Raw genomic sequence first — 25,942 nt, 5'->3', positions numbered from 1 at the left:
AAATAAAAGAAATAAACAAAACTGATGACATGACTGTCTATAGAGGAAATCTGAAAGAACTGACAAAATAACTCCTGGAACTAATGAATGATTATAGCAAAGTTGCAGGATATATGGCTAATATACAAAACTCCATCACTTTCCTATACACCAGCAATGATCAAGTGAAATTTGAAATTAAAAACCTAATATCATTTACATTAGCACCTAAAAAAATGAAATCCTTAGATATAAATCTAACAAAATATGTACAAGATCTATATGAGAAAAATCAAAAAACTCTGATAAAAGAAATTTCAAAAGAACTAAACAGATGGAAAGTTACTTCATGTTCATGGGTAGGAAGAAGAGTCAATGTTGTCAGGATGTCAGTTCTTCCCAACGTGTTCTACAGATTCAATTCAATCTCAATCAAAATCCCAGAAAGTTATTTTGTGGATATTGACAAACTGATTCTAAAGTTTATATGAAGTGGCAAAAGACCCAGAACAGCCAACACAATATTAAAGAAGGAAATTAGAGGACTGCTACTACCTGACCTCAAGACTTACTAAAAACTACAGCAATAAAGACAGTGTGTACTATTGAAAGAATATACAAACAGATCAATGGAACAGAAGGAAAAGCCCAGAAAGAGACTCCCATAAATATATAACTGGTCTTTGACAAAGGAGTAAAGGCAATACAAGAGAGCAAAGACAATCTTCTCAACAAATGGTGCTGGAACAAATGGACACCCACATGCAAAAAATTGAACCTAGACACAGACTTTACACCCTTCACAAAAATTAAATGGATCATGGATCTAAACATAAAACTCAAAATTATGAAATTCCTAGAAGATAACATAGGAGAAAATCTAGGTGACTTCAGATATGGCAATGACTTGTTAAATAAAACACCAAAAGTATTATCGATGAAGAAATAATTGATAAGCTGAACTTCATTAAACTAAAAAACTTCTGCTCTGCAAAAGACACTGTCAAGAGAATAAGAAAACAAGCTACAGACTGGGAGCAAATGTTTGCAAAAAAATACATCTGATAAAGGACTGTTACCATACCATGCAAAGAACTCTTAAAACTCAACAATAAGAAAATGAACAACCCAATTAAAAAACGGGCAAAAAACCTGAGTAGAAACCTCACCAACAAGATATGCAGATGTCATAAAATCATATAAGATGTTCAAAATCATTAGGAAATTGCAAATTAAAACAATGAGAAACCACTAAACACGTATTAGAATGGCCAAAAATCCAAAACATTGACAACATCAAAATGCTGGTGAGAATGTGGAACAACAGGAAGTCTTGTTCAGTGCCGGTGGGAATGGAAGAAAAGGTACAGCCACGTTGGAAGGCAGTTTCGTGGTTTTTAAGGAAACTAAACATACTCTTAGCATATAATCCAGCAATAGCACTCCTGGTATTTACAAAAATGAGCTGAAACCATATTCCCACACAAAAATCTGCACATGGATGTTTACAGCAGTTTTATTCATAATTGCCAAAACTCGGAAGCAACCTAGATGTTCTCCAGTAGATGAATGGCTAAGTACACTGTGGTACATTCATGCAATGGAATATTATTCAGCACTAAAAATAAATTAGCTATTTAACTATGAAACGACATGAAGGAAACTTAAATGCATATTGCTACATGAAAGATACCAGTCTGAAATATATATTGTGATTCCAATTATATGACATTCTAGAAAAGTAAAACTATAGAGACAGTAAAATGAGCAGGATTTGCCAGGGACTGGTGGGGAGGCAATGATGAGTAGTCAGAACACGAGATTTTGGGGGGTGAAACCATTCTGTATGCCACTACTCTGGTGGATACAGGACACTATACTCATGGAATGTACAATACCAAGAGTGAATGCTAATGTAAACTGGGTGATAATGATGTGTCGGTGTAGGTTCACTGACTAGTAAATGTACTACTCTGGTGGAGGATGTTGATAGTGAGGGAGGCTATCCGTGTGTGGGAGTCGGGGGTATAATCAGAAAAGTTCCATGCCTTCCTCTCAATTTTGCTGTGAATCTAAAACTGCTCTAAAAATTAAAGTCTATTACACATACACACACACATGGATATACACACATATACATACATACATACATACATACATACATACATACATACATACATACATATTCATTTCTGGAATGAAACCAGGAAGGATGGCCAGACCTCCTGCCGGCCTTGCAAGGCTTGATCACTGGCCTCGAGGGAGGGAAAACTCACATACCACCTCCCCCTCCCTCTCCATGCCTCCGACCCCAACCCAGGCTTTGAAGTATTCAACAGGCTATGGTGCTGAAATTGCTCACAGAGCCACAGGTTGGGGTTCGGGGGTGCTGTGCTGGTGGGAAAGGGCTTTCTCAGACAATATAAACAAACAGGAAAGCTCCACTTCAGCCAAGCCATGGTGCTGACCCCATGAACTGAATTATTACTAACGATGCCTAAAAATCCTCAGGCCCATCGTGTACTCCAGGCAGCAGCACTCTGTTCTGAATTCCCTGTCCCATTTCTCATGCCCCTTTGCAACAGCTACCCTTTGATACTCAGTTCGCCTTGCCTGCACCTGCCTACCAACCAACCCCGTAAAAGTCTTCTGTCTCTTCAAGAGGTGACAGAAAAGGCAGGAATGAAGAAACCAAGTGAAGAGAGAATTTCTTAGCAAGGGTAGCTTGGGTACATAACTTAACCACTGGCACCCTCTGGTGTTGAAAAGCTGGATCCATCCATCCCAACAAAGCAATTAGCTTGGTTTGGCAGGTCAGCACAATAGAAATGGTCTCTGAGGACTTTGTTTTTCATTTTTTAAAACTCTGTTATTTTTCTGGGAGATCTGTGTAATTGTCTTAACATATATTAAAAAAAATCCAAATGACATATCAGTTAAAATGCATGTCACGAGACTGATTTGACAGTGCTTTGAAAAGTCTGGAAACATGAAAGCAAAGGTGGCTGAGGAAAGGCAACTTGGGATAATTCAGGCAGCCACACTGAGGCTCCTGGAGGCTGGGGGGTGACACCAGAAAGCTGCAGACCAGTACAAGGACGTGGATGTGCCAGCTGGAACCAGAAGAAACCTGAGGTTCGTTCACAGTACCGTGGGCCTAACAAAGCGTCCAAATTCCCACCCTTCCCCAGCAGCACTATTGGTGAGCACTGCAACCACCAGGGCTGAGTTGCCACGTGTAGCCCTAGGCTGCCTGCCCGTAAGGCTTCTCTTTCCACGCTGCCTCTTAGTATTCTCTTTCAGCGGGGTTTGCCGGGATGAATTGTGCTCGGAAGAAACAGAGTAGCCTTGATGGGGCTCTTAAAAGGAGAATCATTCCGCTACTATGACGTAAATTTTCATCGCATATTTGTTGAGCTCCTAGTATGCATGTGCTGAGTGGTGCTGCAGCCACAGCGTCATCCTTAGGACAGGTGGAGGCTCAGGCATGCTGCCTTTCATTTTCGTTTCCACATTTCTAATCTTTCCATAGCTGAGATCAAAAGCTAGGATTGCAGTGAGGTGGGTCACGCTGTTGGAAATTCTTCCGAGGAGAGCAGAAAAGGTTCTGAGAACAATGATAAAGTCATGCTTGAGGAGACAGGTAGGCCTATGTGTCCTGTAGAAATTTCTTATGTTGGGATGATTTGGCCCTTGAGGATGAGCCAGGGCAATGGCTTGATTTCACAACAGGTTACAGTCAGCCAGGCCATGCTCAGAGACGGAGAACAAAGGACTATGAGCAGGGAATTGTGTAGTTGTGTAAAGGGAGTTGGCAGCGGTGGCAGAGTGACTGACTGAAGAGTTTCAGGCAGAAGACAAGAAAGGGAGGGTAGAGGGGGAGCTCTATGGGGTCACAATGGGAACCAATTGTCACCGGATAGTGGACTGGGAGTTCTGATTACACTAGAAACAACATCCGAAACTTTCCAGAGACTGCGACTGGCCAGCTGCCTGCTGCCCAGCTGACCTTCCATGCATGACGGGGGTCACCAAATCGTGATTTATTTTTCTAGGTAATCATAGCAGCAGAACAGACTTAAACCTGGGCAAGAGGGGACCCTGCCTTAGCTCATGCTGGCCTCTTTCAACATGACCCTCTCCACAGCACAAGGAGTCTGCATGGGCAAAAGGACTTGAGGTTGAGAAAGGATCAAGAGAGAGAAGTAAACAGGGGATTGGAGGGCAATGAAAACATTCTATGTGATGCTGTAAAGGTGCAAACATGTCATTATACATTCGTAAATTCATAGACTGTCCAATACTAAGAGGGAACCCCAACACAAACTTTGGACATGGGGTGATTATGATGTGTCAATGTAGGTTAGCAATAGTAACAAATGTACCACTGGTGCTAGATGTCGATGGTGTGGGAGGCTCAATATATGTGGGGGCAGGGGGTATAAGCGAAATCTCTGTGCCTTCTGCTATGAACCCAAAACTGCTCTAAAAAAATAGTCAAGAGAGGGGAGGGGAGGGACGGGAAAGGAAGGGAAGGGAAGATCAAGAAGAGCTGAGTTGGGTCACAGGGGTATGAGGGGAGCAAGGGGAAAATGGCCAAGTCAGGATAATAGAGAAACAGGAAAGAGAAAATCTATGAACTTTTGCTGGGGGCCCTAAATTCTCAACAGCCTTCACCTTCCAGTCTCCATGTGGCCTGATTCCGACATGTTTCCCAGGGATCCTATGAACAGGTATCCTTGCTCTAGGCAGCCTCATTCTCTCATCCTTCACTCGAGCAGGCACAGGAACATTTCCTGCCAAAACAGAGCTGAATACACTGTCTCTGCGCCCTGCCTCTTCCAGGGTCATCCAGGGATCCACAGTCTTAACAGTGACGTCTGGGTGTCTGGGCTGCTTTCTTAAAATATCAATATTTATGAGATGATGGTATCTTGATTTGAATTCCCTAGATAGATCAATAATTAATATATTTACAAAAACCCAGACATGGCCTCATCAGAGTCTCATCCAAGCAGGCTCTATGCTTCCTGGCAACCCCATGCAACTTTCCAAAAATTCGGCACTCCTCTGCTCAAAACATTTAAGATTCCTACTCTGTATTTTCTTCTTCCTTTGTTTTAATGTCACTTAGCGTTGAAAAAGACTTCAGGCACGCCCTGTTTCTTTCGAGGTTGTGCTCTCGAATACTAGAAAGGGAGGCGCGACTGTCCTGGAACCTCACACAGGAAGACAGCAGATGGTTGATGGTCAGCACTTTCCGACCCTCTCTTCCCAGCAGCACAGCTATCTTCAGCCTCATCGCCCTCCTCACGCCTTCCCCATCCTGACCTCTCATGTCAATGTCAAACGGACCTCTGACTTCAGACTTCAGAAAAAAAAGGGACCTCTCCTTACAATGCTCTCAACAGATTCGGGACTTAAACGACCACTGTACCCCCTACCCTCCTCCTGCATTCCTATCCCTGACACAGCAAACCTGCCAGCACCTACGCCTCATCTTAAGGCCTTCCCTTCCTCTCTCTTCCCAAGGCGCACCCCTTCTCTGCCCCTGCTGTATCAATGGCCCCCTCTCATTCATCTCCCCTTTTCCTCTTTTTCCTAATTACGTAAAGCATTCTGAAAATACCGTTCCCTCCATTCTCAACTCGGCCTCTGCATTTGGGCTTCGGTCCCCACCATCCCATGAAGAGAGCTCCTGCCGAACACACCTGTAACCGCCTCATTGTTAAATCCAGCCCCACGTCCTTTGCACCTCGAATCCCCCAAAACACAGGGCGGTAAGCATCTGGTAGCATCTGCTGCTTGCTTCTGAATTTCTTTCTTCGTACTCTCTATTCTTTTGGCTCCCATGATGCCATTTCTGGCTACTTTTCCTCCTGCCCCCGAGGTCTCCTACTGCTGCCTTCCTCTCCTACTGGCCTCACAGGCTCACCCGTGGATGCTGGCAACTCTCCGCCCTCAGAACTCCGCACTGCCGTCTGCTCTCTTCATCTACTCTATGGCTGTAAACACTACTTGGACATTGACAAATCCCAAATCTAAATGCTTGGTCTAAACCTCTCCCCCGAATTTCAGTAAGAATGTCTGGAAGTTGGACAGCTTCATGTAAATTTCCGACAGGCACCTCGAAGCTAACATGTCCCCAACTCGACTCCACATTTTCCTCCAGCCCTGTCCTCCCTCTTGCATTCCCTCTCTCAGGGAATGGTATCACTGTCCTCCCAGTTGGATCTGGTCACTCTATCCAATAAATTACTCCTCAATATCTCTTATTCGCTTCCTCTTTATGCCCATTGCAGCCTTTACTCTATTTCTAATCCTCATAATTTCTCATGGGGATCTCTTCGGTGACCAGTTTGTTCATTGCCTCAGTTCTTCCTCATATTTTACCTCTTTTTCTAATTTTTCCATGATGGAAATTTATTAATAATATATTCGGTATAATAAAACATTGTTTTTAAGTAATGTCCATGCAATATTCCTGCCCAATAGTTCATGGTCATTCAACTCTGTGAGGGGGCTAGACCAGTGTATGGAACTGGACACTCTGTGAGTTCCCCAGAGTATGTTCCCAACTTCCCACATTATGTGCTATTATTCTTGTCACCTAGCATGCCCATTTGAGCAGAAGACAATTCCTGCAGAAGGCAGGAAACAGAGAAAGGAACCCAAGAGTCAAAGTTCTAACCTAAGTAACTTAGTCTCTGAACCTCATTTTCCTCACCAGGGACATGAGGATAATATCACCTACATCACAAGCCTAATGAAGGATCAAAAAGATGTCTTACATGCCAGCATTCTAGCATGGCTCCCTCCAAGAGCGGGCTCTGAAACAGGGATTGTGACAGAAAAATATCTATTACTTATTTCAGCGCCTAACTCTAAAAATATTTTTCCCTTCATCTCAAGTGTATCTATTCTTTAATTTGTTTTTAAACTTTTATAGACTCATCTTGTCTCTCCAGCTTAACTATCTTAAAAGGTAGAGTCACGCCTCCATCCAAGGTGCACTTCCTTTGGACACTGTCAGCACAGAGACGGCTTAACACACTCACAGGTGACTAATACAGTTCTTAGCATGGGCTTGTGCTCAGTCCTCCCACTAAACCTGGAAGCTGATTTCGAAGCTATGAGAACAAATGAAGACTTTTTTAAGAAGGGGACAACAGGGGCCCGCGGCAGGGGGTGAGGGCGGGGCACAGAGCACCTTACCTTTACACTGCAAACCCTGCCGCAAGAGGCCCCAGAGCAGGGACCCGCAGTGGTCACAGAAGGTGGGGACCTTGTAGTTGTGGATACCGAACTTGTGGGGCATGTTGACGCTGAACCGCTGGGAGCCCACCTGCAGGGAAAGCAAAACACAGGGTCACGGTCAAGCTCCTGTGAGCCCCAAAGTGCTTATCACTGGATTCCTACAGAACGTCTTTCCAGAAGGCACCATCATTGCAGGTAGCAGGCTCTAGCTCAGCTCTGAGAGCTGCACTGAGAAAAGAGGGGGAGAGGGTGTTTCTCCTGTGCTCGGGCCTTGCCTCTTGATGCCCTTGACCCAGCCTCTGCTGCTGTCTGCCGAGGCCCGCCCTGCCACCCCAGGCCGGCTCCTCCATGCAGTCCCCTCCAGGACTCATTTGGCACACAGCACTCAATTTGCCCCTCAGACACTTTGGTCAGTAATGAAATGTCACTGTGAGCTTTTAATGCTGCTTTGTGAATAGAAGCCTCACTTAAGCAGTCATTTGGTGGACACGGGATTCTATAAACAACCTGAAAACCCGGCCCAGCTGTGGAAACTGTGGGTTGTCAGTTATGACAAACAATAATTGTGGTGAAGATTGCTGATATGGACTGGTGACCACTAAGGGTGCTAAGACATTGGTGTTTACCAAAGACCAGACACCACCGGCTCATTAAATCCTATCAACACCCTACGGGGCAGACACCGTTTTTGGCCTGAGTTTACAAATGAGGAAATTAAGGTGCAGTGAGACTAAGAAACACAGCTATAAGCTGATGAGTGGCAGAGCCAGGATTCAATGCCCACGAGTCTGAAGTTAGAGCCCAGGCCTTTTAATCACTACACTGCCACTTACCAATTATTTGAAAAGAGAAGGTGGCAAGGTGGATGGGAGGGGCTGGGGAAGGGGAGGCCGGGTATCTGGTGTGTAGGCCCAGGTGTACCACAAGCCAGCTATGAGGTCTCAGGCCAGTTTCCTGACTTTTGGGGGCTTCAGATTCCTTATCTGACAAATGAGGATGGCATCCCCATTTAACCTAACATAATCATGAGTCGATGAGACACCAGAGATGGAAGAAGAGGGAAATAATAAGTGTTCCACAAAAGCAAGGGGTCACTGCATGGTCCGTCTGTCTGTCTGGATCTTCTTGCCCCTCCACAAAGCTACTCTCTATCTATATCACTAGTGCAGCAGCCGCACAAAGCAGATCCCTCTCAGAACAGGCAGGGGCCACCATCTGAGACCTCTACCAGCTGGGGAGAAAGCCGCTCCTGCTACTCTGGGAATCAGGGAGCGGAAAGCATGCAGCTAAGAAGTTGTCCTTGGCTCACTGCTAACTGGTGAGTGAAAGGCCCCTGTGAGGGACTAAGGAGGGAGGATGATGGCTGGACCAGACATGGTCATTGATGTAGATGTGGACTTGAACATGAACACGTTCAGGGTCCCTCAACTTTGCAATGTGTTCCCTGTCACCCTGATATAAGGAATGGCCAATCTTTCCACTGGACTAGAATTTCGCTGGCCCAGCTTGACATGTGTCGGCTGTTGAGTAGGGTTTTACCCCCAGCACAGGACTCTAAGACCTACTGAAAACAATCACACCCACCCCTTCTCAGCTTCATAGGTTAGTTGTGCCTATCTGTGAATATAGTCACATCAATGCTACATCTGACTGCTCAGCCAAGGACATGGATGGTAAGATCACTGTGCTCACTGTTCCTGAAAACGCTGAAGACGTGGTGGGCGTATACTGAGAACAGACTCGTGGTCTCCTAGGAACAGCCTCACAGGGACGTGGATGGCAGACAAAGGTGGAAATGCAGGGAAGCATCCCAGGTGACTAGGAGGTTCAGTGTGGGGCGGGGAGGCTTGTGATCATCAGCTGTGACCACTAAGGACTCTACGGCATCAGATAACGGTGGCAGGAAGATGGTGGAGCACGGGCAAGAGCTCGCCACAGAGTCAGAGTGACTGCGGAGCAAACACAAAGGCTGCACACACGCGCGCATCACTCCGAGGGGGGCTCGGAAACGGGGAGGAGTGAGACCACAGGGAGGAAGAAATGGGCAGGAAGACGGAGTCGGAAGAAAGGAAGGAAAGGAGGTGGCACAGCGAGTACTCCTTGGTCACCTGGAAGCGCAGGACGGGGTGTGGGTCGCAAGCGCTAACATACATGAACAAGACAGGCCAATGCGCTGGCCACGTGCTCAAGGTACAAAAGTTCCCAGGAGCCCACGGGCAGAGCACCTTTAAGAGTAAGACAGAGGCATGGTATCTAGAGCGAGTGCGTTTGGGGTGTGTAAGTATGTATGCTATGTGTACACACATCACAGTGCAGGTGGCTACACAGAAGAATGAACGCCAAGGCGGTCCCAGCAGGGCTGCACCTGGCAGAGGGCACACGCGTCACCCTGATGGCCCGGAGATACACCAACACTAAAAGACGGGCTAAGGAATTCAAAGCCTCCTTCCTCAGTCCTGGGAGATTTACCTCCCTTGGGACACATGCCAAGTTTGGGAACACGCCCTACTGGTGACTTTGTTTCTCTGTTCCAAATTCCAGGAAAGAGGCAGAAGAACTAGGTCACGGGTTAAGCCGGGTTCTGTGCATTTCAAACCCTCTGCCCTGCGCGGCATGGACTCCTGTGGGCTCTTCCCTCCAAGGAGGTGCGAAGAGCTTCGGACACCTGCAGGGGTCGGCAGCTGATGGAACCAGTGAGACCCTCGAAGCCAGGGACACTGTATTCCTTTGTTCCCGAGGAACATGGCACATTAGCTGACACAGGAAGTGCTCAACAACTGCTCAATGGAGTGTCCGTGGTAGGGAAGAAAGCCAGAAAGCAAGCAAGCCACCTCTCTTTTTCATTTACTTGTAAAACTAAGGAGGGTAACAACACACTTTAAGTTATGATCCTCGACCAGGAGTCAGGAGACTCATGTGGTGATGACCTGCAATTCTACCCATGACACCGGAAACCCCGCAAACAACTTTGGTGCTCTGGGCTGTCCGGCCTTTGGGGACATGAAGGGTCAGTGTAAGTCTTGCCCCTTGCTGCCTTCCAGAGACTGTGTGAAAGCAAACGGAGATAAAAGATGGGAAATGCTTTGGATGCCACAATGTCATTTGGTTGACTTATTTTTAAGAAGCAGGTAGGTCTCGGTAAGCCACTCCTTTTGGAAGGCAAATTATAAACCCACCTGATTCTAAGTCTACCCAGGACTGCTCTCTCTGACCCCCAATTCTAATGGCCTATGATCATACAGTATTGATTTCACCGAGAATTAAAAGCATGGCTTGGAAATCAACTATTGTGAATGCAGATAACATCTTCACTCACTTCGCACACTTCTCCCAATCGCTCAGTTAGAAGAAACCTAGATTTGCCGTTGAATTTTCTTGCTTCCTTACCCCTAGCCATGTCTCTAGTAGTCAATCTGAGACTAGTTTGAGAGACAACATAGTATAGTGGTCAAGAGCTCAGACTCTGGAACCAACTATCTGGGTTTGAACAGGGCTCTTTCACATACTAGCTGTGTTATTTGGGGCAAGTTAATTTGACATCTCTTTGCTTCTATTCTCTCTGTTGTAAAATGAAGATGATAATAACATTGATCACATGTTATGGAGTTAAGTAATATATGATAAAGTGCTTAAATCAGAGCATGGTAAGTATCTAATGAATGTTGGCTATTGTGATTACTGTGGTTATATCCGCCTCCTAAGTGTTTCTTAGGTTTGCTAGTTTCACTTCATTCTGCCGTCACCTCATAAAGATAAGATTCTTGCTTGTGTGTTGTGTCTCTCTCACTGTTTATGAGCTGTGTGGAGCCATTGACATGTCAGTTAGCTGCTACACTGTTGTGATGAGATAATAACATAAAAGAATTCACATTTTCCTTGGGGGCTTGAGCTCTGGGCTCACACAGCTCTTGGCAGAGTATCCCATAGACGTAAAACTGACTTTGAGCCACGCTCGTTCTGTAGATTGTACCTCATGCCGGAAGACTGTGGACGACTCCCTTAATTTTGATCAACACAAAGAAGAAAGCAATGGCATCTCGAAGAGATAAGGTTTTTCTTAGGGATCATGGAGGAGGCAGTGGAGGGTGGAGATGGCAGTGAAGAAAGCCCAGAATTTCAATGTTATAAATATTTACCTCGTCGGGAGTTTCCTGTTTCTTTAATCCGGCACACTTCGTAATTATGAGCTCATGGCATCGCTTGTGGACCACGCAAGTGCAAACTGCAAACGGCAAAAAATGAGAAACCTGAGCAACTAGTAGGGGAAAGAAGATTCCACCCCAAGATTTAATCGGTTTCTGGTGAAGGGATGAGGGGAGCCATACCCCATATATCGAGTCTTAATGTCAAACCCTAGTTGAATCTATGCAGTCATTTCAAAGCCCTTTGCCGGCAGAGCCATTGCTGTTTCCTAAATGCTCTGGAGAAGAATGAACCATTTATATCTAAAGGACATCAGCAGTATTCTCTGGTTCCAGGAGTACTGATAAATTTTCTTGCTTCTATGAGCCAAGGTCAGGGAGCGGCCGTCTTGTGCTCCACTCAAGATCATGTCAGCGTTGGCTGGTGTGTCAGGGAGGGCAAGAGCAGGAGACTGGATATTTTGTGGCACAGAAGTTCTTCAGCTTTTTATCTGGTTGTGCCCTCACATGTCAAACTTAAAATTTCTCATTTAATTTAATATCTCCACAAGAAGTGGACTGTAGCTCTGTCTTCACTGTTACGGGGCAGTGTGAGCAGTTAGTCTGAAGAGGTCAGTGACTGTACATGTGCTACCCAAAGGACACGGCAAGGTCCGAAAGAACCTACCCAAGTTCTCAGGGGTGAGACCCAGGTTCTCAGGGGTGAGACCCAAGTTAACCAGTGGCTGAGTGAGGTGACATAATGGTTTCCCAGCTTGAACTGCAGAGAAACTGCCACACAAACACATCTCATATCCACCCTCCAATTCTGGACAGGACAACTCAATCTTGTGTTTGTAATCAATTAACTGAAAACAAACAAACTTCAATCACTTCAAGTGAGATTTAAATGTTTAAGAGCTAATGATTCTACAGTAGAGACAAAAAAGAGAATCGGCAAGGACCATTGGGTGGTACTGAGTAAAACAAGCAATGAGGGAGCTTCTTCAGGGGGATGGGAGAGTAAGGGAGCTGATAGAGTACATGGAACCTGGCTTAGTACCCAGTGGGACCTTCAGAGAGCCTCCAACTGAAGCATCTGCCACACTGGAAAAGAAGAGAGTACTAGCTAGAAACAGGCTAGACCCCAGGGACACCCAGACACAGGCGGTACCTCCAAGATACTCCCATATTATTACTCCCACATGTGTATGTGGGAATAACAGCCAGGCAGAGACAAAAGAGAACAAGGTCTTGCTTCTCAAAGAGGGAGCATGAGCACGCAAACTGTGTAGAGCCTCTGAATGTCATCAAACCCAGTGCATGCCTCCTACGAGCGTTAGTGTTTGGGACTGTCCCATGGGCCCCCAAGGATTTAGTTCAGACAATGCCTCTTACCTTGACATTGGTATCCCTGCTTTCCTATGACACCCCTGAAAAGAAAAATACAACCCTTTAAGAAAGTTAATTTTGGTAGGTCGAAAACCACACACAGCCACTCCAGTCTGGTCACCACCCACAACACAGCTGGCACACTGGAGCCTACCCTGCAGCATGCTTTCACTCCCACTTGCGGGGTGCCTGCACATGACTCCTGAAGGCTGCGGAGGGCAGTCCGGGGCTCGGAATCGGCACAAGGTTTGGTAAGCATCAGAGCTTGGTTTGGTCAATGTCAGGACTTAGTTTCTTATACAAACAGCCATTCCGGTGGGGACAGTGGTGCTCTGGAAAGTCACAAAGACTCTGCTTGGCCTCAGGGGGCCTCAATGAGCTGAATGTGCCCTTCCTCGAGGATAATCATGGAGGAGGGCCACAGCTGGCAGGCACGTTCCCTGGCTTTCCAGAAGCAGTCAAGGGTTATAAGTTAATCTGTGGCCACCATTGGGAGTTCAACTACCATCTGGGTGAAGGCCAACATTAGAGGTTCCTTCCATGGCCAGAATTGGGTCCTTTGGGGTCAGTTTAAGGTCAGCATGGGCACAGAGCCATCCAATCAACCTGGCCTGGCCTGGCCTCAGTGCACCACCACCAACTGCTCAGGGAGCTCCCCAAATTCCTAGCCCAGTGGGAGGAGCTAAAATCAGTTGGGTTATACCTCAGGAAACCTAGAGCTCAGTGGGCTTTGCATGGGGTTAGAGGAGACCTGAATCTGTAAGACTCAGCTTTCAAGGCCTGTCCCCCCAAACACACAATTCATTATCAAAATACAGAAAATGGAGATCAGAGGGCTGAGTCAGCCCTGGGAATGAGACCTGTCTGTAGATGGAAGTGGGGTGTTTCTTTAACTTTAGTTGTTTTTGACCTGTGTCACCTCAGATGCCCATGCTAACCTCAATGACAAGTTCTGAAACACCATGAGGATGAGACTAGTTGCTCCTGGACACTTTGGGAACCCATGGGGTCCTCAGAGTGCAAGTCAAATGTTCCTCGGTCAGGCTTACACAGCAATTTGGCCTCACTCGCTCTCCCCCACTGGATCTGAGTGCATCGGCAAACCCCAGTTAGCTTCAAAGAGCTCTTAGAGGTTGCCAGAAAGGCTGGTGGGATGTTAGGAGAAGCATGAGTTTTCAGTTGTGCTCACCAGGCAGGGAATCAGGTCTCTGACATTCCCAGCTGGAGGACTTCAGGCTAGTCTCATTTTCATTTCTGAGCCTCAGTATTATTGTTAGTGAAATGGGGTTCATAACACGTAGCTTGTAGGATACTAGGAAGATTTAATGAGATATTTCTAGTGCTTAAGAGAGAACGTAACACCTGGTAGTTATTCATTAAAAATCTCCCTCCAACCCCTAAATCCAATGTTCTTTCTCCTTCTCCACCTCCCAGACAGGCTACCACTTACGCATCTGTGCCTACCAAAATCTTAGTCCATCACAAAAGGAAAAATGCCACCTCCTCCAGGAAGCCTTCCCTGAGCACTCCAGCCAATGCTACTCTCTGTCCTCTGAAATCTCAGCGTCTGAACAGCACCAGTGTTACAATAGTTACTAAGAACTGCTTTATACTATCAATTTTGGCAATAGAGTATTTTTATTATGAAAAATTCAAATGCATACAAAGGTGGAGAGAAGAATAACGGGCTCTCATGTACCCGTCACCCAGCCCTACCTATGATGAATACATGGCCCGTCTTGTTTCAACTCTACCCCAAACCCTCCCCACTCCTTTCAGCCTATCCTTTTTTTTTAAAACAAATCTCAGAATCATATCATTTCATTTGTAAATAATTCAATTTGTCTCTCTAAAGATAAGTGTCCTTTTAAAAGAAACCACAATCATAACACCATTATTGGTTATAAAATCTTAACTCCTTAAATCCATGTTCTTAAGTATAGAATCACCAGGAACCATAGTTTCTTCTTTCCATTTGTCCCCCCAAACACCAAACACTCAGTTTTCCAGAAAAGTCTTCTGCAATCAAATAAAGAAGAAAAAAAGCATACCAGCACTTTTTACATAAAATTTCTAATCTCTCAACTTCTCACCACATTATTAGAGGTTCCAAAAGAGAAGGCCTTACCAGATAAAATCTCTGCAGTGGGAGCAGTAGGTGGGCTGCCGAAGGTAGGTGGCCATGAACTTGTGGCCGTTGACCTGGTGGACCCTGCGCCTGACGGCCCCCTGCCTCTTCCTGGGCCGCATGCGCTCCCTGAACACACGCTCTTCATTGTCTTTAGGGGCTGGGGAAGGACAAGAGCAGAGAAGAAAACAGTCTGGATTAGCACACCTTGAAAATGATCCGTACAGGATTGCTACTCCAACCTTGGGTGCCTGGAGGTGTGAGGGAGCACGGGGGTAGCCTTTGCTGGTGGAGGAATTTGGGGGTCTGAAGGATCTCACCGCTCAGCTCCAGTGAGAGAGCACCCGATGGCGTGGTAAGGCCCAGACTGTGCAGTTTCCTACCGCAGCTACACCCTCAATGCCCATCCCAAGCCCAGTTCTGATCCCTGCATGGCTGTTCCGCTCCTCCTATACCAGCTACATGTTGCAAGGATGTGGGGTCCAAAGGCTCAAGGTTCAAATCTTACTGCGTCTTCCTGAGAAGCATGACCTTGGACAGCCAATGTTCTCTTTCCCTGAGCCTCCGGGGCATGTCCTCTGTAAATGGGGTAACAGCGCCTACCACACGGGGGCACTATGTAGTCATCAATGATATGACTTCCCTCTGCACCCGGCCACCTGGCTCAGAGAATCTTATTTTTCTTCCTTTTGCCTCTTACCTAGACTAGGACAATGAAGAGTCTTTTCTCAAAAGTCGGAAGGAGAGGGAAGTATAACATTATGAAAGTAGACAGTTTCTAGAAGGCCAAAGACCCACCACCATGGTAGCCATCTACAAGCCAGGAAGAGGGCCCTCACCAGAACCCAACCATATTGGTATCTTGGTCTTCGACTTCTGGCCTTCAGAATTGGGAGAGAGAAATTTCTGCTGCTTCTAGCCACACAGTCTGTGGTATTTTGTTAAGGCAGCCTGAGCTAATTAATACAGTGATGATAATGGCTAACATTTACTGAAGAGTTACTCTATGGCAGAGTATATTAAGTGCATTACATACAGTAACCCACTGAATTTGAACAGCAGTCCTACTCGAAGGGCATTGCTATTATTCTCATTTTCCAGGTGCGTAGACTGAGAAACAGAGTTTAAGTGACCTGTTCCTAACACAGCTATTACATGGTGGAGCTCAGATTCTAACCCAGAGAGCAGGGGAGAAGCCAACATTCCACTGTCTACACACTGCTTTGAGAGGCGGCCCACTCTCCCTACAGCAAGGCCTTGTATGTAAGTGTTATGTGATGTGAATTAACAGAGTAGATTTGTAAATGTATATATATGGGGATGTGTGTAGTATATCAATTAATATATTATGAATAATTTGTATATTATATAAAATGTAGTATGATGTGTTACTATTATATGTATCATGAACATAATATAATAGTATACTATAATTATACTTTAACATAATTATAATGCAATTCTATTAATATAGAATATATAACATGATATAAATATACAGTTTTGCTGAACCATTTGAAAGTTGCAGACATAACACTTTTCCTCTAAACACATCAGCCTTTCTCTCCTAAGAACAGACATTCTTTGACATAACCACAATATCAGAGTCAAGAAGTTTAACACTGATATAATATTAGCTGATATATATAGTTCATATTAAATTTCTCTATTTGCTCCCAAATGTCCTTTATAGTTGTTTTAAAATTTGTAACCCAGGAGGTAATCAGAGCTCATGCATTGCATTTGATTGCCATGTCTCTTTAGTCTTCTTGATTTGGAACAATTTTCTTGACTTTTTTTCTTCTTATGACACATTTATGAAAAGTCAATGATGTTGTCTAAAAACAGAATGCACAACATAACCCTATGTAAAACATATTTGCGGGTTGAAGGTAACATAGAATTATTGTGCTATACTAGGATGATGAGACTATGTATTGTCTAAAAATATGTTCTCTAATGCTCTTTAATGACTTTTAAAAGCAATCCTCTCGGCCTAAGCATTAGTGGAAGGGTCCGTCATGCTGCAGAAGTTGGGGGCTATGTGGCATGAACAAGGAGCGGGCACCAGATGTTGCAGTGAAAGCAGGAGAGACAAGACAATCATCATCAGCTTCCCAGCTGCCTGTGGTTTTGAACTGAAGTTAGTTACACAGACTTCCCCGCTACACCTGTGCCTCCTTGCTCTGAAGGATGCTCACTGCTGTCACTGGATGCATTCAGCCATGCCCACCTGGTGTGATGGTTCATTGGCTGCAGGCTCTGAGGCAAAACCAAGCCTGCTTTACTCCCAGAGGGCCCATCGGCCCTTTCCAGATCCTTTCTTTTATGGCTGCATCTGCCACATTACAGAAGGGATGACCTTGAGTCAAGGAGAGGCTAACACAAAGCTGGATAACTTTTGTGAAACTTTCTACAGGAATGAAGATCTTGGCTGGTCAGATAATATGACAAGAATCCACAAGGCATAAAGTGAAGCAGAGACGTCCTCTGAAGCAGCTGTGAGACCCTCAGGACCCCCCTCCCTCCCAGCCTCCAACAACATTCCAGGCATGCGTTCTGCTTGGTCTGACTCATCTGTTAACCTCAAAGTCCTAGAAGCTTTCACACCGATGAATATCTCACAGCCCCAGTGCTCAGAGGACTTGATGGCAGGTTGCTGGCAGGTGGCAAGAGCAGCAGAAAGAACCCACACCTTGCAGGTATTATTCTGTTGACATAACCTCACCTGGCCCCTTTTCCTTGGGCAGAGACTGCTTCTCAGCCTAGACCAGGGAGCGCTCAGACTCAGGGAGGGGCAGCCCCCACGCTAAACCCGACACCACCTTTTCCGGGCAGTCTAATTACTGAAGGTCTCACTACTCTGCTATTACCTCCCTCACACTGCTTCCTGCACAGAAAGGGAGCCAAGGTGACAGACTGAACACATGAGGTCTGGGCATCCTTAACCTCAGTGCTCTCGGGTGCCTTTTAGGTTAAGAATATTCAGCAGAGAATTTCTAATAGGTCCAGACTTATGAACTCATGGATGCCAGCACTTCCTTTCAGGGTCTGTGTAGCAAGAACTGCCAAACCCAAGCATCGACCTTGCCTTAGACCCTTGACCCAAGAGGGTGGACCAGACTGACCAATACGTATGACTGGCCACCTCATGGCACCGCTTTCATTCCTCACTGCAGGATGGTCACCTGCCCTCAATGTTCAGGGCACACAAGGTCTTTCCCACAAGCAAGTATGCTGTGGGGTCTTTTTTTTTTTTTTTTTTCCTGATCTTCCTCGTTTGATCTCTTTCTGCCAGCATGCTGGTTGACCTAGGTGTTAGGAAACTGGACAAATTTTGCCTTTGCTCCAGACTTGCTTTATGTCCTAGAATAAGTCATTTAATCTTTTTGGGCCTATTTTCTCATCAAGAGGGGCTAATACAATGGCTCCACTTTGACCCAAGCTGGTATGCTTCTCTCTCCCTGGAGCCAATATGACACTTCATTACTGAGGAAGAGTGCAACGGCCTCACTCCCACCCTGCAAAACCTACTCTGATACCCCCTCGTTGCTCCTACACTGCTGGGGTCCAGCTGCCTCCAGATGTTCCACATGACAGTATGAGTAAAAAAAAAAAAAAGAAAGAAAGAAAAAGAGTCAGCATTCTCCTCCACCCACACCATTCATTAGAGGCTTTAGCAAAACAGACTGTCTTCAGACGTAGAAAACTGTCAGGAAGATTGGGCTGGGCAAGGAACACTGACTCAGCTCTAGGATAAAAGCAAGAAGAAATGTGACTACTTTGAGAAAAGGCTGGGGACTTCCTCAGAAGGCTAACCCAAGCAAAGAATAGATCCATTCTCAAGGTAGGTAATTTCACAACATAAAGAAAACAATTCAATCGTTTTGGTATTTTTGTCTAAATAACTGTCAAACCTTGGACATTAAGAAGGTGAAAAATAACAGCTACCATTTATGATGCCCCTGCCATGTGCTGAGTACATTCTAAGCATCTTATATCCATGAAGTACTGTTCTATACTCATGACGTACTGTTCTATACACATGAGGTACTGTTCCATATACATGAGGTACTCTTACATACTCATGAGGTATTATTACATATACATGAGGTATTACTAAATATCCATGAGGTACTATTACATATCCATGAGGCATTGTTACAAATACACAAGGCATTATTACATATACATGAGATATGTAAACAACTTACATATATCCTCTAGTGCCATGTGATGGTATTAGTCTCAACTTACAGTCCAAGAAACCAAGGGTCCAAGAGGTTAAGCAACTAATTTGTTGAAGGTCACACAGCTAACAAACAGTAAATGTCAGGTCAGGAACTACGGCCTTGGCTCACTCACTCATTCATTCATGCCTCCCAAGGGTGGCAGAACAGCCTGAGTCCCACTATGTGTACAGAAGCCTCCTTCTTCCCGCTGCTGTTCACTCAAATCGCCACCAACCCACTCATGCTCTCATCTAGAAACTTAAAAAAGAAAGCTAAAGAGGACTAACTGGTTCATGGTACACCCACATAATGGAATTTTATGCAGTGGTTTAAAAAGCAAGTACACTAAGTCTACCAAGAAAAAAAAAAAAAAACAGAAAAAGAAAACTAAGGAACATGTGTGCAGTCTGCTTTTGTATAAAATGAAAAAAAAAAATACTCGAACAAGCAAAAATGCCCATTGAGAATATTTGAAGGGTATAAAATAAACTCTTCATTCAAAAGTGTTTATTATCTGGATACTGGATGACAGGATTCTGGGAACAGACTCTTGGCTACAAAGGATAGACTATGGCCACTTTCTCAATTTTGTCCTCAGATACTCTGGATTTGGTCCTTAATAGACAGATCTCCACTAACGAAGTAAGGAATTGCTGTGATACTACAGATAATAGTGGTTATGACTGAGGGGTACTCCTGACAGAAGTTAGATGGAAGCTTTCGCACTCAATCTCTGAGTTTACTTTCCCTCTCAATAATTCTCTGGTTTGACTTTTATTGGCAAAAAAAAAAAAAACAAAAAAAAACAAAAAAAAACGAAAACAAAACAAAAGCAAAACAAACATGATCAATAAAAGGAAGTAGTCAAAACAAATAAAAAATAAAATTATATACTAAAAATCAAAGGAGCAGTGCCTTTTTTTATTTTCCATGAGGAAAACAGATTATAATATTTTCGAGTGAAATAAATGCTTCATGACAGTGAGTTTTAACTATTAAGTAAATATTTATGTGATGCCAAAGAATATGTTCTACATGTTGTACTCACACAATACATTAAAGAAAATTTCTGTTCAAAACAGGAAAGAGGAAACAGCAATGAATTCCCCGAGAGAGATAATGCAATGTTGTCTATATCTTCTCGGAGAGCCATACAACGTGGCTCAGAAATGTCTGAGGGGAGAGGCTTGGAATTGTCTTCATGTGTTATTCTGCGTGTAATCTAATCAGAAGGGCACTGGTGGCATTTCAAGATTAGCATCTCAAATTTAATATAAACCGTTTTCTTCTCTCTCTTCATCACTTTCTGAGTGACCTGTTCTGTGTTCATAACAGAGCTGAGCTCTGTTCACTTATTTAAACAAAACTTAAGCTAGTTTGTGCTTTGTAGGGGAAAAAAAAAATAGAACATGGATAGTGTAGGGAGAGTAGCATTAGTGTAAACTGAGGTAAAGCATGGTGATGGCCAGACAATGGGATGATCGTCGAGGGAGAGAGCCCTAAGGAGAACGAGGAGTGCAAACCCCGAATCCCACTATTCCCATGTTCTGATGCAGAGCACACATGGACACACAGAACCATCGGAGAATAGGAATTTACTTAAGCAGGGAGTCTGCTTACCTTCCTGCCCATCTTCCTTTCATTCATTTATTCGTTCCCTTCTTCCCTCCCCCCTCCATTCCAAATTACAGAGTGGAGTCACTTTACTGCAACTTTACTGCATGCCTCTGGTACCCATGAAAAGTCACTACTTGCCAGAAGGAAACCACAGAGCAAAAACCCTCCAGGCAGACCTGCTAAAAGCTCAGAGCATTCCCAGCCTGGGAAATCAGCCAACTGGGGCACCAGCCAAGGGTGGGGCTGGAGTCCCTGCTGGTGCCAGTGATGGCCTGTGATTCATATCAAAGCAAACTGAGCTGTATTGAATTCTTGGGCACCTGAGCCCTATGGAGCTCATGTCCATGAGGCCGGGTTCTGTCCATTGTTCACGTTTCTAAAATGCTGCATTAAAAACTGCCTATGGGAGAACAGCGGCAGAAGTCCCAGCAGGGCGTCTGTCCAAGCCAACATACTAGCTGGTGGTTGTGGGGAGGGGAGAGTGTCAGTGTCAAGTGAAGGTTAACCACCCCCCCCCCCCACACACACACACACCCTACCTCCTCCCCCGCCTTTTAAGGCCACAGGTACCTCAGCCAAAAAGGTTTACGGAGTTATTTATTGAAAAACCCACTCATCCAGTGCACTTGATATTAACCATTCCACATCAACCAGTCAGCAGTGGGCAAAGTGAGCTGGAAATCAGACACGCTAAAGCCCAAGCTGTCCCCACCGACCTCATCCCCTCATCTGGGCTCCACGGAGCTTCTCAAAATTAAGTGCCGGCACAATTTCCTCAAATACCGCAATGACTTAACTTTTGTTTTCCCCAAGCTTCTTCTTTGCTAAGGCAGTTTTGAGCTCTTACTATTTCAAAGTTAAAATTAAAAAGAAAAACTTTGGCCTGTCCAGGAGAGATTTGGAGTCCTTTGTAGGGTTCCTATGAGGCTGACCAGGTGGGTAAAGAGAGTTTTGGGTAGTAAGAAGATTATAAAAGGCAATGAAAGAATGGTAAGGCAAAAGAGATGGAGAAAGATCAAAAGTAAAGATACTTATTAAGTCACAAAATCCAGGCTAGTAAATGGCTAAACGAACCCCACACCTTTTTAGAAAACAGACAGGTTTGTCTTAAATAAGACAACCTCCTCTCCCCAGTCCTTTGGTCCATACAGACCAAGAAGTGAGCTCACCTTCTTCCATCCTCCCTCCTAGTAACGCAGGCCAGGCTAGTTCCCAGGGCCAGGTGTTGGGGGGATGTACCTTCTTTAGGAAGCTTAATATAGGTGAACAAGCCTCATGGCTTTCTATAGAAACAGCTATAATGGCCACGGCTCTTGTGGAACATATCTTTTCCCTTGGCTTCAAAAACCTGATTAAACTTTTTCTTATAGTTTTATGTTTGACTAAGACTGTGACTAAAACTCTGCACATGAAGGCAGGCATGAGAAGGTCAAAAGTAATAATGCTTTTATTATTAACTGAAAGCATCCTATAATCCAACTCATACTCCTTTCAAGGCTTAAGAAGCTCTGATCTCTCCCTCCCCCCGCCTCCTCTATTTCTCTATCTCTTTCTTTCTCTTTCTCTGTCTCCCCCCACTTCCCCCCTTCCCCACACACACCATGTGTGTCCCACTCCCAACCCCCACCACCGCTGCTGGCACCTCTTCCCAGCCAGGGGGCACTGCAATCTCGGAAACCTAATGAATTCCCAGTTATTGCTTCTTAGGGCCTCAAAAACTCCTACCTCCCCCTGAGCTGTCCTCTGCAGTGATATGAGAATGAAAGATCAGTCACTGCATGAGGAGAAAAATGTTTCTAATAGCTCTGGGAAACAACAGAGACATCTACTAAATTTTGGACTGCATAGCTTATAAACTCTCATGCAGAGATCATGAAAACCGCCAAGAGGAAAAGAAGGGAGAAAACTTTTTTTCTTTCAGTTTAATGAACCTAAGAAAATATTCCGAGGCCACACACACTCAAGGAAGATCCAGTTAGCTTAGGTCTTAGTGCTAATGAAGTTCAAGTGCAGATCGGATTCCCCAAATAAGTAAGTTATCTTTGTCCAGAAGGAAAAGATTACTGGCCACAGGCAGGTGTATATTCTTGGTTACCATGGCCTGGGGGAAGAAGTATTTGTGGCTCAACATCAACCAAGGTCTCTCCTAAAAACACAACTCCCATTCTATACTTTACCTCCTCAGGGAGGCCCAAGAATGTGTCTTTACACAGGAAGATGGTGCTTTCCTAACCCAAAATTCTGGGCCATGTATACAGTGCAGTCACCAGCCTTCCCTTTCAATCAGTCTTGGCTTAAGCAGTAACTGGGACCGGGCGGCAAAGGTTAAGCTGAAGTTAAGGTCTACTGTACTAAGTCCTAAGAGTCTCGTGAATCCTAGGAATGGACTCGCACAGTCCCTGGCCACAGACACCACTGCCATGCCTCTGAAATGCTAGTGAGTCTGGCTGTCCCTAATAGATGCCTAAGATGAGAATTTAAATCCATCTAAAGGAAAGAGGTCAAAAGGAGTTTCAGTTTCTGGGAGAAATAAGAAAGAGCTGAATGAGAGGTATGGCATCCAATCTCCAAGATAACCCCCAGTGAGCCTTGCCTCCCGGTGTTCATACCATGGTTGGCCCTCCCTACAATGAACGGAGATGACCTGCTGACTTGTGTTACCAAAAAGATTTTGCAGAAGTGACAGAGTGTAAGCTATGATGCTAGAGCATAAAAGACATTGCGGCTTCCACCTTGCTCTCTCCTGGATCACTCACTCTGGAGAAAGCCAGCTGCCATGTCAATGAGGACTCTCAGGCAGCCTTATGGAAGGATCCATCTGGTGGGAAACTGAGGCCTCCTGCCAACAGTCAGCACTGACTTATGAGCCATATGTGTTGGCCGTGTTGGAATGGGATCCTCTGGCCCCAGTTGAGCTTTAGTAGACCACAGCCCTGGCCAACATCCCAGCTGCAACCTCATGATGGACCATGGGCCAGAACCATCCAGCTAAAGCTGAATTCTTGACTGACATAAACTTTATAAGCTAAAACATATTATTGTCTTAAGCTGCTAAATTGGGGTGATTTGTCACACAGTAATGGATATCTAATTCGAGAGGTAATACAAGCAGGAGATGTAGGGTGGATGTTGGATGGAACATTTTTTAACTATGGGAATCGTTTATTCCCTTAATATTTACTGAGTGCCCACTGAGTGCTAGGTACTGAGTCTACACGTTGTGTTATACATTAATCCTGCTTTTGGAGAGAGAGAGAGAGGAAGGATAAATACTGACAGGACAGGGTATATTAGAACCACTATCACCTGGATCCCAGGGCCGATGTAAAAGTCAGTCAGGCTGACCTGGTTCCTGAGAGCCACGAATTCAAATATGCTGGAGTCCTAAAAACCTTTAAAATGATCCCTGTTGCTTTCAGCTCCACTGTGTTAGCTTTATCCCTTAAGCTTGAGGCTTTAAGCCCTGTTAAAACACAGAGTCTCCGGGAGGGCCATTATGAGTTTAGTTTGGATGAATTTCAAATCCTTTTTTGAGAAGTAGTGTTGGGAAGGTCAGAAAATCATGGCACATAAAGGACTGTAGGACCTGCAGGGAGACTAGTGTCAGGAGATGAATTTTGTAAATTTTATAGTCAAAGGCTAATGGCTACTTGGCATATCTAAAGCAAAAGATAAAATCCATTTGGTAAAAAAGAAGAAAACCTAATAATAAAAATAACAGACACAGTTTACTGTATCATATGTGGTCAAAACATATTTTCTTTACTTCTCAAAAGAATCCTACGAGATAGGTATTATTATTTCCACTAGGCAAATGAGGAAACTGAGGCTTAGAAGATCTAAGTAACTCGCCCAAGGGTGCGTAATATTAAGTGGCAGAGACTTATTTTGTACAAAGGCCTGTCTGGCTCCAAAGTTCATGGTTTCTCACCATATCACACGTGTTAAAGAACATGGACTGAACACCAATTCTCCCTTTTCATCTCATAATTTCATCATTTCAGAAAATTCGAGCATGCTGTTTATATTTCTCTAACAGGTGGTTTATAAATTTTAAAAAATAATAAAATTTCCTTTTCCAATGGTGTAAATGAAAAAATTATGCCAAAAAAATTATTAACAGATTGGAAGGGGAGAGGCCAACTTCTTTCAAGTGAATATGGGGTTTAACGAGGAGTTCTGCAAGTTGTTTTGGAAACCAGACTGCTGGCAACGTAACAGAGAACGAAAACTCGCAGCGGCAACGCACTTTCACGCCGCAGTCCACACGCCAGGAAGCACAGGAAGCGGCAGAAAGACGACCAGGACCCCTTCCTTCGGCAGACCTGGCCTGACACATCCATTTCCTACAGAATTTTGAAAGGCAGGAGGAGACATGAGGTGAGGCAGAGGAGCAAATACAATCCTTACATAGGCAACCACCTCTCGGAACGAAAAGTTTATATCTCCTCCAGCCAAGCAAGGAAGGAAGTTTCCAATCGAAGCATCCACTAAACCTGATCCAAGCCATTTTGTGTCCGGCAGGAACACCTGGCCATAAGGAAAAAGTCTCCTCTCTTCCCCCTCGGTCAGTCCCCTCTTCCATTCTGAGGCTGTGCAGATGGAACTTTAATGCTGTTGTTTTCTTTTAACAAACATTATCCTCCTTCTCCAAACAGAGCAGTGAGCAAAGGCCTAGATCAAATCTATTACTGGAAAATTAGAATTAAGAGGGTAAAAAAGTGTGTGTGTGTGTGTATGTGTGTGTGTGTGTGTGTGTAAGGCAGAAGAACTAATACGAAGATATGACATTATATCTTGTTTTTCAAACCATCTTCTGGGGGGTGGGCAGGAATGAGTGCAGTGTTGAAGAAGGCATCCTTCCTTTATTCTGGAGCTGCCTGGCCTGGCTAGCGGCCTGGTCCAAATGATCTGTGGAAAGGAGAGCTCTTACTCTCCTTGGGAAGAAGATGGCAGTGATTTTCCTCTTGCACTGGGGAAGACTGGAGCTTTAGAAAAGCTTGTATAATATTCTACTGCCTTATTTGCAGCTTAAGAGAACTCCAGTTGTTTCTGGGTATGGATGACCTGAAACTTGACAACTCATTAACCAGAACTACTGGTTGATTCTCAACCTATTAACCTGAAATATACACCCATCAGACCCCTGACTTGGCCCTATCGAAACCGATGTCTCACTTGTAAATCTTCGTAGAGATCAGAAATGGCCTCTCATT

At 44.7% G+C, this 25,942-nt stretch overlaps 1 protein-coding gene across 4 annotated transcripts in view; it reads right to left on the bottom strand.

Annotated features, from left to right (window-relative positions):
• The window catches only part of PRKCE (protein kinase C epsilon), a 511,750-nt gene that overhangs the window by 213,088 nt on the left and 272,720 nt on the right, over positions 1 to 25,942 (bottom strand). For all 4 annotated transcript variants that reach the window (XR_001596560.2, XM_036225089.1, XM_016142211.2 and 1 more), the window contains 4 exons: positions 14,878 to 15,037; positions 12,756 to 12,790; positions 11,373 to 11,458; positions 7,195 to 7,324 (listed from right to left, as the gene is read on the bottom strand). Coding sequence is in view for 3 of the 4 variants with exons in the window: in XM_036225089.1 (XP_036080982.1) it covers positions 7,195 to 7,324; positions 11,373 to 11,458; positions 12,756 to 12,790; positions 14,878 to 15,037 (411 nt within the window). In the remaining variant the exon portion in view is untranslated. The remainder of the gene's footprint in view (positions 1 to 7,194; positions 7,325 to 11,372; positions 11,459 to 12,755; positions 12,791 to 14,877; positions 15,038 to 25,942) is intronic.

This window comes from Rousettus aegyptiacus, unplaced genomic scaffold (assembly GCF_014176215.1).
Source record: "Rousettus aegyptiacus isolate mRouAeg1 unplaced genomic scaffold, mRouAeg1.p scaffold_m13_p_7, whole genome shotgun sequence".
NCBI lineage: Eukaryota > Metazoa > Chordata > Mammalia > Chiroptera > Pteropodidae > Rousettus > Rousettus aegyptiacus.
Note: the sequence above shows the minus strand (reverse complement) of the source record. Positions and strands in the feature narration are given on the sequence as shown.